Genomic DNA, 15825 nt, shown 5'->3' with positions numbered 1-15825 from the left:
GAGTTAATTTTAGAGTATATTCTTAGATCAGTCCTTGAGCAAAATGAACCCAAAATCGGCCAGAATTTTAGGCGCATTCACCAGCCCGTTAATCACTTTAAAAAAAAGAAAGACAGGTCAGCCATTTGTCTGCGACTCTTTTAGCTACTGATCTTAATTAGTGGTAAATGTCGCTGTTTGCATTTTCTAACTGCATAAATTATCGTAAACATGTACAAAATTTACGTTGAACCTTTTTAATACTATTGATATGTTACTCAGTATACAGAGACCAGACAATAGACCCATAATTAAATTGGGAACTAATTATTTTTAATTAATCTGATGAGATCAAACGAATATCTTTCGATCAATAATTACAATTATACATAATTATCATTACGGAGTAAAACTAGTATGAAGGCTAGGCCACTAGTTGGTAATAGCTGGCTATCATTTTGCCAAATATTATTACTAATTGTGACAAGTCTAAATCAGGGAGATGACTGTAAAATGTTTGAGCGGGCAATTATAGGATAAAACACTGGATAGGTTCTAGAGTCACGAACAGGTACAAAGAGAAAAACGGGCTTGAGAAATCTACGAATTTTTATTATGCTGTCGATCAAACTTGAAACAGGACGTTGACTTGCGAAAAATATTTATGGTACACATTAAAAAATATTATATACTTAAAAATGACTGATTAATTGTAATGAATATTATTTGTCTAAATTAGGAATTATAGTAAAAAATAAAAAATTTTTAGAGGCTCACACTAATAATTATAGTGAATAATAATAATTTTTTGGTAACACAAAAGAGTTTAAGATATTATTTCCTAGTACCGTGATGGGATAGTAACTTTATTTGGTAGGGTTGTAATTTGGTTAGACCTGTTTATGGTAAAGATATAAAGGCGACATGCTCAATATTAAACTAATAAATAAATAAATTTATTATTTTTTAAATTTAAAGCTCCTGAAATAGTCCGTAGAGAGTATTATGGTCATGAAGTTGACTGGTGGTCTTTAGGAGTTCTTACATGTGTTCTTCTTACTAATAAGGTTTGTAAATTATTATTAAAAATTATTCATTATTAATTATAACAGGTTATGAAATAAAACTTTTGAATCTGTTTAGTTGATAATTTATAAATATTTAATTATTAGTTTTTAAATTTAAATATTTGGCGGTAAATTTACGCTTCAACTGTCTCACCAGTATAATAAAATAAATCCTACCAATCATATGACTCCGTGGCGCAACGGTAGCGCGTCTGACTCCAGATCAGAAGGTTGCGTGTTCAAATCACGTCGGGGTCAAATATTTTTTTAATTTTTTTTATTTTGTTATCAATAATTATCTTTTCTCGCAATAAATAGTAAATTTAAATATCTATTAATCAGAGAAAAAAATAGATATTGATAAATATTTTAATCATGCATTTATCTCAAAACATTAAATGAAATTAATGTTTTGGTTATTATTATTATTACTGTTTCATGAGGAGAAAGTCAGTTTTGGCATAAAAGTAACTTAAAACAGTCTAAATATTACTACAAAAAACAAATCGGAACTAGTACGAATAAAATTCGAATAAATATTGCTAGCGATCTATAATGAATAGCTGAATTTAGGTACTTTGTATGAAAGGGAAAATACTAATACATGCAGAAAAAAAGTAGACAATACGTGTGATCGATAGTATTTGACAAGCAGTGATGTTCGAGTTGTAGATTAACAAAATTTAAATTATTTGAGCGCAAGAAAAAGAAAAAGTTTTTTTTGCATGCTGCCCCTTATATTAAACAAAATATTAGAATATAAATTAAGGTACACATTGTCTAACACAGTCAGCCACATAATAACCCACATATTGAATAAATTTTATTAACAAACTATAATAAATAACAAATTCTATTTAATTAATATTACTTAATATTCGTACACTAACTCAAAACAGATCAAATTTTTCGACTGGGGTTGTAAATACCATTGAAAATACATGAATTGTAACATTAGAAAACATTCGAAAATTAGAATGTATGATTTTTTAAATTATTTATCGGTATTGTTATTTACTGAAATTCCCCATAAAAAAAATTCCATAGAAATCCATACAGGAAACTGTAGATTTGTATAAGAATCTATGGGAATCAGCATATAAAAGTACGGATATATATAGGAATCCATGTAGGAAATTATGGATACCTGGATTCCCATAAAAAAAATACATATAGAAACCTGAATATCTGAAATTTTATATACATGATGAACTAGGTATGCCCACATAGGAATTTAAAGTAGAGTCCCATATGTATTTCTGCATGATTTAGATTCCCATGGATATCCAGGTAAAAATCTATACAGAAATCTAGGCTGGATTCCTGTAGGAAACCATATTGAATCCATCCGAAAACGCCATGTGAGAATCCAAGCTGGATTTTATTGATGAGGCTGAATTATAAAATTACAATAATATTCTAAAATTATAATGTATTAAGTACTAAATATTACAGTTAGTTCAGTACCTAATATATAGATAGATTCTAAAATTATACATTGAATTCAGCATTTAAATTTATAGTGTTCACTTAAAAATTAGAAATAATCATTTAAATTTACTACAAAAGTACACTTAAACTATGTACATAAAAGCATTTAGGTATCTGCTATCATTACAATTTTTGTATTTTTTTACAAAAAATTATTTTAGTAGCCCAGTTTTGAGCATTATTATTTATTTCTATACCAGTATGGAGCACAACTTATTTACTTTAAAAAAGGTAGATCTTAATTACTTATTACTGGGTTGCTTCGTCATCTTTATTGAGTCTCCTCCAGGTCAATTATTAGTAAATCGTTTTTATAACCCATTAAACTCAATCAACCATCTTGCAATAAAGTTCATTAAATGTATTTCAATTAAAAAATTAATTAACGTAAACTTGTTTATATTAATCATAATTTAACATTAACCTTTAGGAAATTTTGTATATCGTTTTTTACAAAAGTTAATTAATATTTCAAAACTTTTATCATTTTTTAAATAACAAATGATAATACAACAATAAAAAAATGAGCCCATAAACAAATAATTATTATCAACTATATTTTGGTTAAATTTAACTGCGTTGTCCTTTTTTCAATTAACGTTTAAATTTTTTTTTTTTTTTTTAAGTAACTATCGAAATTTTAATACGGTCATTACAATTGAAAGTCATTAAATATTTTAAAAAAGTAGGGAGCACTGTCTGATAATGACTATAAACAATAATTATTAAAATTGATCGAGTAGATGGATAAAGTTTAAAAATTCAAATAAAAAAAAAAAAAAAAAAAGAAACGCTCCCGGGTGGGCTCGAACCACCAACCTTTCGGTTAACAGCCGAACGCGCTAGCCAATTGCGCCACGGAAGCATCTGTCGACTGAGAGGTTTCTTTTCAATAACATTTTATTGTTAATTAAGAACAGCTATTTAAAGTATTCGAATATTATTGCTAAATGTAATCGTGACATTTTACCAACTCGCCTTTGGCCCCATGAAACTAGTTGCCTTTCTGGTTGTTACCTGATTAATCGAAGCGATTGCAAGTATCCCATGAATTAAACTTGCAATAAGTATTATTCAGAAACTGTTGAGAAATTTTTCGGTACGTTTATGCAGTATGTACTTACTTTGTATAAACATACCATGTACTTATTCCACAAACGACCTGAGTGCTTACTTTTAAATGAACAAAAAAAACTATTTTTTTTTCCACATACGCATCCCATATTTATTGATGTAACGAAGAATAATGTCTTTAATATGTGCGTATCGTCCATTACATTCTCTTATTACTTTCCTTGTATGTTCTCTCTTACATTACATTGTATGATGATTATATATGTGATACTATATAATAGTAAGTCGACGGGAAGTATTTGATTATTAACTACTTGATAAAGCTAATTTTTTTTTTTTTATATTTATACTTAAAACTCATGTATAATTTAAAAAATGATCATATCCTTTTTCATATATTTATTTTTTCTTCAACTAAAAATATATAATTAAATATTTTAAAGTTTTATAAAAATAACGGAATTCAGGATAGGATTTTAATAGGAAAGGTTAAATAAAAATATTAAATTAATTTTTTAAAATAATAATTAGAAATCATTATTATTATAGTAACGATGTTGATAGCAATAATACAAATCAATAATAATTATAAAATTAAATAATATTATTGGTACCGTCACTAAACGTATTAATAATAAAAATCATCATATCAATAATTAATAATAAAAATAATAATATTAATAATAATAATAAAAATAATAATAATAATAATAAAAATAATGACACGTAAGCTAGAGAAACGTAAGAAAAAATTAAATCCTACATGAGTGCATCGTGGGAATTGAGAAAAATAAAATGAAGGATTGGGATATACAAACATGGGTTCGAAATTTCATAAGGATAAAGGACACTATGAAAGAAAAGGGAGAGGGGGGGGGGTAAGGAACGTGTAGTAATGTCAAATATAAATGGAGAGAGTTATTAATGTAATTAATAAATTGGTGAGTGAGTGAGTGAACAAGTAAGTTAACGATAAAAGGTGAGATGATAAAAAAAAAATAAAATAAAAATAATGTAAGGAGAGCTTATCGTCGCGATGAACAGCAATCGATAATTGTTCAGCGCGACGAAATTTAAATCACGGCGTCCCGAGTGGTTCGAGCTTGAATTAAGAGAAACATGTTTTTTTTTTTTTTTTTTTTAATAATAATAATATAATTATTTAATAAAAAAAAAAAAAATGTATTATGACTCTTCGAGGTCGCAGCGCGCTAGGGAACGTGATGACTCTTCGATTATTACATTTAAATCCATCGTATTTTGGCCCCTCACCATCTCTCTCCTTATTCCAACAGCCGGCGTTATCTCGATTATTCTTATATCATCATTACATTCAGTCATTTAAACATACATTCAACATCGTTCAAGCATACTAATTCGATTATTCTAGCCCATTCTTTTTTTCTCTTTCGCTCATTCGCGTTTTCTCTCTTGCTCTCTTCTTTTATTTTGTTCGTTTTTTTTTTTTTTTTTTTTTTTTTTGTATTTTATTAAAAGAGATGGGTCAATGAATGTAGACCAGAATGCGTCTGATCATCGTCGAACTTTTAAACTTGATATACTCCTCAATTTTCCTTCAATTCTTGAGGTTTTGGCAATTCCTCGGGTTTTGGATCGATTTTTTTAGTTTCAGCAGCCTTGGGTTCCACTAATTTTTCTTTCTTCTCATCAGATTTATCTTCCTCACTGGATTTCTCTTCAGAACTTGAAGAGTCTTCAGCCTTGACAGGTTCAATTGTTTCTTTTACAGCATCAGCTGCACCAGATTTAGCAATTATCGTTTCAGCAACAGGTACTGCTTTAGGTTGTGACGTTTCAGCTACAGCAACTGGTTCAGATGCTTGTGGTTGTTCTGCGGCAGCTTGTTCACTAGCAATTGGTGCACTTTTAACTTGAGCGACTGGTTCTACGGCTTTAATTTCACTGGATTTTTCTTTTTCTTTCTCAGCCTCAATAGTTATGGGTGCAGCAGCAGCAGCAGCAGCAGCATCAGCTGGAACGGCTGGCTCTAATGCCTTGACACTGGGTTCATCTTTAATTTCTTCAGGTTTCTTCTCTTCTTTGGCTGCTTCAACTGCTTCAACTTGAGCTTCAGCTGCAAGTGGAGCTGGTTCTTCTTTTTTGTCTTCTAATTTTTTTTCTGGCTCATCAGAGGCAGCAACAACTTCAAGACCGGATGCAGGTGCAGCGGGCACTGGAGCAGGTGCTGCAGCTGGTGCTGCGGCAGCAGCAGCTGGAGATCCATCTTCAGTACCACGAGTTACTCGTTCAGTCTTGTCATCAGCTTTAGCTTCTTTCTTAATTTCTTCTTTCTTTTCCTCTTCTTTTTTCTCTTCAACAAGTGCTGGCTCTATTTTTGATTCTTTAACAGCTTCAGGTTGAGCAGGCGCTAATGCTTCTGGAACAGCAGCTACTGATTTTACAGCTAGTTCAGATGCAACTTCACTAGCAACTGGTTTTGAAATATCTGCTGATTTTTCCTCGGTCTTTGGTTCAACAGTTTCTTCCTGTGGTGCACTTTTACCAATTGGTGCGATTGCCTCTGGCTGTAAAACAAAAATAATTCAATTAATTTATTTTATTAAATTAAAATTTTATAAGCATCCTAAATATTTAAATAAAAATTATAATTTACCTTGCTTTCAACTGGAGCTGCTGGTACTGAGGCCGATATTGGAGCTGGTGCTTCAACAGGTGCAATGCTTTCAGCAACAGCCTCTGTAGCCAATGTTTTCAATTGTTCTTCCTTCTTTTCCGGCAATTCTGCTTTCTTCTCTTCAGTGATTATTTTCTCTTCAGTTGGTTTAGCTTCTTCTTTCTTTTCTTCTTTCTTCTCTAATTTTTCCGGCAATGCTTCAGGCTTGTCAGCGAGTCTCGCTTGCTGGTGTTGGTGAGAAGCATCATGAGCTTCATGAGCCTCATGAGCTTTGTGTGCTTCAGGAGTTTCATTTTCTTTGTGTTCAGTAACAACTGGTGCTGTTTCAACAGTCTCTCGCCTTAACACGTGTTGTACCGAACTCTTTTCCAATGGTACCACTGGTAGTGGGTCTGATGAACCAGGCTCAGCGACTGGCATCACCATAACAGTTTTTACCGCCAGGGCACATACAAATGCTGCTAAAATAACCTTCATTTTGTTTTATATCTAAACAAAGAATAAAAAAATTTATTACTATTATTAATCCAACTACTTGAAATTTAAAGTTATAAAATATAAAGATTTATATTAACAGATGATTGATGTTACTAAACGGACGTTGGGCACGAGACAAGGGACAATGTGTTAGAGAGAGTTTGATTCAATATCTGAAATAAGGGGAGGTCGTTGACGAGGATAAGTGACATTGAACTGAATGCTTTTAACATGTTGAGAGTATTATATCGAGTTAATGACAGGATGCGACATTCATTTTAACACTCTTCGTATCGGTCAAATCGTTATCAAAATTAAAATTCGTTTCTTCTTTATTAAAAAATAAAAAATTTTTAAATTGTATTTATTTTTTAAACAAAAAAAAAGGGAGCAATAAGTGATTTTATAACGTGCACAGGACGTTATAAAAGGAAATTACATTGATTATGTTAAGAGATCCCTCTATTACTTCATCAACTGTATCAAAGTTGTAATAAGAACGAACAAGAGTTAAAAAAAAAATCAACGTGTCTCTTGCTTATATCTTTCTTTAGTATTCAAATTATTCATACTATTGTAACTGTAATTGTAATTTTAACTTATTATTATTGTTATTATTATTTTTTTTGTTATAAATGAAAAATATAGTTTTCGTGAGTATTTTGTAACATCGCGGTAAAATTAAATTAGTGGACAAAAATGTTTATTTAAAACGACTGATTAATTTTCACGAGATATTATAATAATAATAATTATTATTTAAAAAAGTTGTTGCATTATTGTATGATGACAAGAGAATAGGAAACAGTACAGTGGCAGTAGCAGGTTAAGTTATTGCTAAATTCACAAGACCCATATTACGAAACCCTTTTTTAATCTCTTTATAAGGAGTTACTTAAATTCACTTGCAATTTATTATAATTATTTACACAAAGTATTTAAATTTAATATAAAAAAAAAAAAAAAACATTTTTTTTTTCTATTTTTCTTTTTTTTTTTAAATGAATGTTGATTAGTAATAAATAATAAATACTCACTTTTAAATCCTGTTGGAGGAAATAAAAAACTTGATCCTTGATTTTTCACGAAAGAAACTCCTCCAAACTAATTAAGCGATGAAAATATATAAAACAAATTCAAGTTTAATAATAGTATTTTTAAAAATGAATATACGCGTACGCGTTTACAATATAATTGAATAGGAACCTGATTGAGGGACCGTAGCAGGCGATCGTGAGGAAGATTGGGTCGTGTGTCGAGTCAGAATCGACGATCCGCGGTTTATATACCCCAGTCTGTAGCTACCCAACAACTCTTCGGGTCGTACCGAGGGACCCCGAAGCTTCCTCCCGCTTCTCCTCCCTTTACTCCTACATCTACTTCAGGGGACCAGCAACAGTACCAGCCAACAGGAACATCAGCAGAACCAACAGCAACAGAAACTTCTCCCTCTTTTACTCGTCTCTTTATAGCGTCTCTTCAACAACGTCTTTCTTACCTATATTCCATCTTCTTTCTCTCATTGCTTGCTTTTTTTGTATTTTTTTTACATTTCTTTTTAATCTCGAGTCTTTAGTTCTTGGTCTCTAGTCCTCAATCTTCAATCCTCGTTTCATCCATATGAAATTCGCGCTGCCTATATCGGCATCAGATATGCTGGGTCATTGTAGGACCAAGTGAACAACAATATCATCAAATCTTCAGCTTTGATTAATTATATGTAAAAGCTCTATTTGATGCTTCTGCTTTTAGATGATTCTCTTGTCTTGGTAATACAAATCTTTCCATCACCTAAAATTATTTGTTTATTCTTTTACTCCCCATATAGATATATTACATCAGCCAATTGACCGTTTAAGTAATGGAAAAAATTATTTATTTTAAAAAACATCTACGTCGTAGTTTTTTCCGTAGCCGTTGAATCGTACAGATAATAAGAAAAAAATAACAAAAGTTGGCTAAACTTTTTTTTATTCTTATTTTAAATCTAGTCTTCTCGTATTACTAACGGTTTAGAATAAAATACTAGACGAATGGACGCTGTCGGATAAATCAACGGCGCTTGCTTGAATTTTTTCACTATTAATTTATGGCATAAATTTTATTTACAAGATTATTTTAAATAAAAAAAAAAATACGCGTAAATAATAAAATGCTTACTAATAGTGACCTACTTAAAGTTCTCATGATCATAGATTATAGACGCTAGTAAAAAAAAAAACAACAACAAAATTATTATATATAATTATATTTAATTGACATACGTAGGTGTTGTTTCCTTTAAATTTATTAATTTATTTTAACAGTTTGTAAAATTAAAGTTAACTAGTTTTTTTTTTTTTTTTTTTTTTTTTTTACGTTAAAATACTTGAATACATTGTAAAAAATATTTTATTTTTTTATTTAAAAAAATTATGTTATTCGGAATTTTCAATCTAATATTTTTTTAGTGGAAAATTTGAAAATTTTATTCAAAATTATTTTCTTAATCGAATAAATCTCGAGATATTCTGATCTTTTTTTTTTTTTTGGAGTACTGTAAAGAAATTTTGATTTTCTTCTTTCAAAAAAATTATTCAACTTAAATATGGAATTAATGATGTAAAAATTTTTATTGATTTGCTACTTATAAAAAAATATTGTTTTTACAAAAGTTAATTTTTTTTCATTGATTGAATGATATATTTGTTATAGATACTTGGTACGTTATAAATTATCACTAATTTTATTTAACACAAACGGTTTCCGATTACTTAGCATCTTATTTCATACGTCATTAAATATCACAAGACAATGATAAATAAAATTTAAACAACAAATAAAAAAACAATTTTTTTAAATGTATTTATAGAGCTACTTATATTAATAGACTTTTTAAAATATTATAACTTCCGTAATATTTAAATATGAGTATATTTGTTTAATAGGTGATTTATTTATTTATTTTTTATATTTTTTTTTATTATTCTAAGTTAATAGTTTCGTATAACCAGTGATTGCTAACCGTTACGTCCCGTTAGTAAGATTGCAATATAGAGGCGGACAAGGATAAAAAGACTTAATACTTTTTATTTTTGAGACGTAGCATTAATTTTATTTAAAAAATTTTAAAGTTAATCAAGGCTGTTATTAAATAATAAGCATACTAATATAAATTAGTTACAGCTTTTTATTTTTTCTAAATAACAATAATACAAATGGATAATATAGTTAGTCGCTGCATTGTAAAAAAACATCGTTTAAAAGTATTTATATAAAAATACAAATACTTTTATAAATATAATAATTAATAAGTAAAATACTATTTTCAAATATTTTATTATATGCAGAGAATTTTTTAGTAAAAATTACCCATAAAATTTGGTACTGTGAAAACATCTAGCCAGTAACTAAATTTTTACTATTTTGTTAGTAGAAATGGCACTTCATAAAGGGACGAGGGAAGGGGGGGGGCAGGATACTTAAAGAAATACTAAGTGTTCGAGGACTCAAATATGCTAAATCTTTTTTTTTAATAATAAAAAACAGTAAATTGGAAATAGAATAAATTTTCAGTTACTGTTAAAAACAAAAATTTCATTTTTGCGGGCAAAGTGGAGTACCCCCTAAAAAGATAAAAAAAAATTTTCGGAATATCAAATAAATTTAATGAAATATAAATTTTTTTATAGTTAATTTACATTAAAAAATAAAAATTATATCTTACATAATTATTGGATATAAAGAAGAAAAAAAAAATTTTAACGATTTATTTCATAAAACGAAAGTCATTATTATTTTTCGACTGACACTCGATTTTTGAAAAAGTTTAACAAAAAAAAATTTTAATAACGTTTAATTATGTTTACAAAAATGATTTTGGAATGTTTGAAAAACTTTTAGCAAAAAAATTATTTTTTTGTAAAATTTTGGAGATACCTCGGTTTGCCCGCCTACCCTATCCACTGCATGCTGTCGAGTACTATATTTTACAATGTACGTAGGAAAAATTTAGGTATTTACTACATGTCCTGAAAATATTAAATTTTTTGGGTAATTTTCGCTAAAAAAATTTCTGTGTGTATAATATGTTTTTGGAAAATATTTTAAATAATTCATTAAAAGTACTCCATTAAATATACTTATAAGAAATATATTTTTCAAAGTATTTAGATAAGAATGCGAGTGCTAAACAATAAGAAAACAAATTTTTGAGGATAATTTATTAGAAGTGTTATATTTAAATATATATCGGTAATAATAATAACAATAATGGGTTTTGTTTGCAAGACTTTGTCTTGTGCAAAAAAAAAAAAAAAGTAATACCAGGTATTATTAATTTATGGAAATTGATGTAAGAAAAAATTTCGCAAAAAACAAAAAAATTCAAAAATTATAACCGTGAAAACTGGTAAATATGCAAAAATGAAGCTCTGTATATTTTTGGCCTGAAAAAAGTTTTGTTGAGGCATTAGAGACTTTATTTTTTAAGTAGCTAAATGATTCAAATAAACTCGACAAATTGATTAATAACAAAAATTTATTATTTTAACGAAAATTGTGATTTTGCAATAATTTTTTTAATTAAAATCAAATAATCAAGTGAAGAAAAATAAAATTATCTAACAATTTCAATTTTTTACTTAGTTATAGATTGAAAATAGGATACAAATGGAGCTTTATTTTTGTGTACTGTAAAAAAAAGCTATGAAAGTTAAATTTGTCAGTACTTTTTAAATTTTAAATACCCAATTTTGTAAGTAAACTGCTGGTTTTGTTCGTCTTTGGTCTTTATCAAAGTACATAATTCAGATGACTATTTAAATGTAAATATTTTTGAACTAACGATATTTTTGGAATCTTCATGAGAAGAAATTCATATTTGGCTTCTATATAGTCTACCTAAAAATATTCAAATGTATTATTTTTTACTTAAATATGTACAAAACCATAGCTATCGTATCCTTCCCACCCCTTTCAGTAAATCAATTTTTTTAAACATACATTCTCTGCAATTTATTTTTTAAGATACGAGCTCTAATAATGCCTCAATGACATATGTGACTGAATTTATGAATATAACCTTAAATTTAAAAAAATTAAGTTAAGCCTGCACGGCGAACATTATCTAATAAATTTTACTCGTTAATCGTAAGTAAAACGGGGCCAAGATAAATAATTACTCTTCCAAATAGCGGTCAATTATAAAGTAACAAATACTCAATTTCGAGTAACTTTTAACTGAAAAAGAGTAAAAAATAAAACAAAGGGTACTAGTTTTTATTTTTTTCCTTATTTCTTTTGTTTTTGGCCCAGGTTTACCCTAAAATGTAGGGTAAATTTGACCAAAAAATCATCTCTAGGTATATACATAAAAATAACTACTATACAAATATTGTTTAAAAATAAACATTATGCTGCAGAAAAATATTTGAAATTGATTACACTTAGATGGCTGTTAGCCTTATGATCTTTTACAGTCGAGTGACCAATACAAGGTCACACTTAGCTCTCGCGCTCTCTTCTAATGCATTCCCTTGCATTGGCTCGTGCTTCTTCTGCAGTACATTGAACGTACATATTTATGTTTATGTATTTTTAATACTCATACAATATTTTCACACACAATTACATACGTCTATATACATATACATACATACATTAGTATGTAATACATGGGTATATGTTAATGTAATTAATATTTAAACGGAGAAATAAAATTATTACACCTGAATAATATAAAACCTTTAGGTTTGTAGATTCAACATTTCCTTCTGTGGTTATTAAATTTTTTTTTGCTTCGTCGCATTATTATTTTTCTACATTTGTAGAAAATAAACATTATATCTCTCATGCAATTACATTACTTTATTTTTAGTTTTATTCATATTTATATATATATTTTAATGATCTAAACTATTTTAAGAATAATTTTAAATTTATATAATGATCCTCTTAAGTTTAAATTAATCTCAAGACACAATCCGGTTTTCCTTGTATCGTTCAGTGAGTTTGTGTTAGAACGCACCCTTCAAAGTTCGGTCACACGATATTTTTTATATCAGGTTTTTTTTTCCAAGTCTATTTTTAGTATATGTATATTTATGGGTAGCTATTATGTTTAACATAAAACAGATTTTCAAATCCATTTCAAAAAATCCCTGAAAAATAAATTTTCCAGATGAAAAGAAAAAAAAGTGATCTTATCATGTCTAACTGAAATACGAGAAGTTGTACGTTAAGTAAAAAAATGATATCTATTATTAGACAAAAAAAAACAAAAATCATATCACTATTTGTTTGTATATTTAAAAAAAATATTTTCACTTGATAATGAGTTTAAATTTTGATAAAAAAAAAAATGTGTAAAAATATTTTATTTAAAATAAAATAAAAATTTCGTTACGAAGGACGCTAGTCCTATAGAAAGACTTTAATATGGTATGGTGTGGATAAAGAGAATTATATGGCACCTATACGTAGAGGATTGAGATTCCGAGGTGAAGAAGAAGAGGAAAAATAAAAGAGAAGGACCTTGGGCTCCTTGTGGTGTATAATGACAACGTTAGACGAACATTTGCGTTAAAATGCCATAATATTGCTGGCACGAAGTACATTGCAGATGCGGATCTTTCTCACTTTCTGATTAGACCGTAAATGTTATGCTAAAAATGGCCAACAAAATAACAACAGAAACATACTAATTGAGACCTCACTATTTCCTATAATGGATTATTCAATTCTATTAGGTCATCGACACGTTGTAAGATAAATAATTAATAAATATTGTCACTGGGTTTAATAAATTCCATTGGATATTAATATTGCTGTGTTTATCATCTTAAATAAAAAATGATGAAAATTATAAATTTTGACAAATGACCATAGTGATGTGAAAAACGAATGAATATCATTGGAGGCGCCCAACATTACCAGCAGCACTAAACTCAACGGCGAAGATGATGATAAAGAGTATGCGGGGAAAGGGTTTTTAAGAGAAACAGCGTCCGGCTACTAAGACTAAGTTAGGATGAGGATAGCAACGATTATCTTAACGATCCCTTGCAGCAAAACCTGAACAGCAACTCGTTCCGGCTCGTTCCGTCCCTACTCTTATATACTATGGTACGCCATATATACCATCGCTCTACCACTATCTCTTCGTGGATAGGATGCAACTCTTCTTCTTCTTCTTCTTCATATTCTTATTATTTGGTTTTCAAAGTCATGAAACTTGTCTTTTCTCAACTTAAATTAAAGTCACTGACTTAAACAAAGTGAAGCAAATCACTCCCTTACATCAAATGATATATAATTTTGGATACAGCACTCAAACAATCGACAAAAATATAAATTTTTAAAATATATAAATAATAAATTTAAAACTTGAACTTGATGAATTGAAACAAACAACCAGAGAGTGCAACGACTGGACGATGAAGCTATGCATGCTCCTTTGAAGTTAAATTACAAGAAACTCCGCGGGCAAGGACGCACTAGCGCGGTCGATGTACGATCGAAAGTTTTGTATACATATACATGATATATGTATATATATGGAATATAAGTTGGAGAAGTAGCTGTCAGTAAGGTTTTAAGATTTTGTCGGTGAGTGTGTGCAGGTGTACAGGTGTATAATGCGTTACACAGGTATTACAGGTATTATCTGTATTACATGTATTACGAGTATTATACGGACGTACGTGCGACCTCGAGAAAAACATGTCTGTATTATCTTTTTTGTCTTTTTTCTGTTAAAAATTTTTTCTTTGCCATAGATGCTTTCAATATTATTTCATAAATATCATTTATCTCTGATAATAATACAAGAGTCAATACCTGATCGGTACTTAACATTTGATCAATAGTGTAATATTGTAAGCAAGAAATGAATTGATGAAAAAAAAAAAAGTTTATATAATAGAATTATTCTTGAAGTAGAATTTAACATTCTCAATATTTTAAGTTTTAAAATATAAAAATTAATTTTTTTAATTTTGTCTAAGTTCTGACTCAAATATTTTAGCAGAAGTAGCTTTGATGTTTGTAAATATAAAAAAATTGACATTATTTATTATAAAAATTTTTTCTGACCGAAAAGAGAGTATTTAAAAAGTCTAGAAGTAATGCATACTTTTTAAACTTTCTCGAGTCAAAAATAAAAAGCCAATAAAGCGATTGAAAAAAAGTATTTTTATAATTCTACTTGTAGACTTTTATACTGTTTGCCAAAACTCCATGTTTCTCAATAACATGAAAATTAAAAATAATTATTCATTATAAAAATAATACCAAAGTTAAAATGTATTGTATGTAACGTCAGTAAATTTAATCCACAAGGACATTAGAAAAAAAAATTGTGGACACTTGAAAAGTGATGAACTTGACAAATGAAGACCTATATTTGTCAGTAGTAGAATGACATTTATCAAGAGGCGCCAAGAGGGTCAAACGTTTCCATGTCTCGTACATACATATTTAATGTACGCATTTAACATTACTTTTGAGAAAAAATTATGCACATCACGCGCGAGACAAGGAGATCCACGATCTTCCATTCATAGTTCTCACTTCCATCTGACGTCCGGCCGAGTATCAAGTATTATTTACTACATACATTACCATTACTTGTATCATTATTATTATAATAAGCGTCATATATTAATAAATAATTACACTTATCACAAAATATATCGCGATACAGGTGTCAAGGCAATCAGGCATGACGCAAGAATAGAAATCGCACATTAAACTATTTCAAAAAACATATTTTATAAAAATTTTATTTATAAATTTTTTATCTCCATTGTTATTCAAGTCCTATAACAAAATGTATATTTTATATCCGGGTGTTATTGTCTAAATTTGGCTATCGAGGTCAGTAAACAAGGTTTATCACGTATATTTTTCCAAGGTATTAAATTTAAATTCAATTCGATTCAAAATAATAACAACTTGCTAATCATATTTGATTAATCATTATTTACGAAAAAAATATGTCTATCAGTTTTGATGTTCTATAGCTTTAAACTCTTACAAAACATAGTAAAAGTAATTAATATATATATATATATATATATATATATATATATATATATATAT

The 15825-nt window shown here is 28.5% G+C and overlaps 2 protein-coding genes and 2 non-coding genes across 8 annotated transcripts in view; 2 read left to right on the top strand and 2 right to left on the bottom strand.

Annotated features, from left to right (window-relative positions):
- LOC103568485 (serine/threonine-protein kinase S6KL) overlaps nt 1-15825 on the top strand; it is a 38978-nt gene that overhangs the window by 6041 nt on the left and 17112 nt on the right. For all 4 annotated transcript variants that reach the window (XM_053742782.1, XM_053742783.1, XM_053742780.1 and 1 more), the window contains exon 8: nt 958-1046. In XM_053742782.1, coding sequence (XP_053598757.1) covers nt 958-1046 — 89 coding nt within the window. The remainder of the gene's footprint in view (nt 1-957; nt 1047-15825) is intronic.
- Trnaw-cca (transfer RNA tryptophan (anticodon CCA)) lies at nt 1233-1304 on the top strand. Its single transcript has one exon. It is a non-coding gene; the product is annotated as a tRNA-Trp (tRNA).
- On the bottom strand, nt 3329-3402 carry Trnan-guu (transfer RNA asparagine (anticodon GUU)). The gene has a single exon. It is a non-coding gene; the product is annotated as a tRNA-Asn (tRNA).
- On the bottom strand, nt 5068-8056 carry LOC103577194 (uncharacterized abhydrolase domain-containing protein DDB_G0269086). 2 transcript variants are annotated; one of them, XM_053742779.1, is made up of 4 exons: nt 7951-8056; nt 7782-7848; nt 6247-6756; nt 5068-6157 (listed from the first exon to the last, which is right to left on the bottom strand). In XM_053742779.1, the coding sequence occupies exons 3-4, from the start codon at nt 6742-6744 to the stop codon at nt 5177-5179; spliced, it is 1479 nt and encodes a 492-aa protein (XP_053598754.1). In that variant the 5' UTR covers nt 6745-6756; nt 7782-7848; nt 7951-8056; the 3' UTR covers nt 5068-5176. The 2 variants fall into 2 exon arrangements, with proteins under 2 accessions (XP_053598754.1, XP_053598753.1); XM_053742778.1 differs by having other exon boundaries at nt 7782-8021.

The sequence above is a fragment of the Microplitis demolitor genome, chromosome 2 (assembly GCF_026212275.2).
Source record: "Microplitis demolitor isolate Queensland-Clemson2020A chromosome 2, iyMicDemo2.1a, whole genome shotgun sequence".
Taxonomy (NCBI): domain Eukaryota; kingdom Metazoa; phylum Arthropoda; class Insecta; order Hymenoptera; family Braconidae; genus Microplitis; species Microplitis demolitor.
The sequence above is the reverse complement of the archived record's forward strand: the minus strand, read 5'-3'. Positions and strand labels throughout refer to the sequence as shown.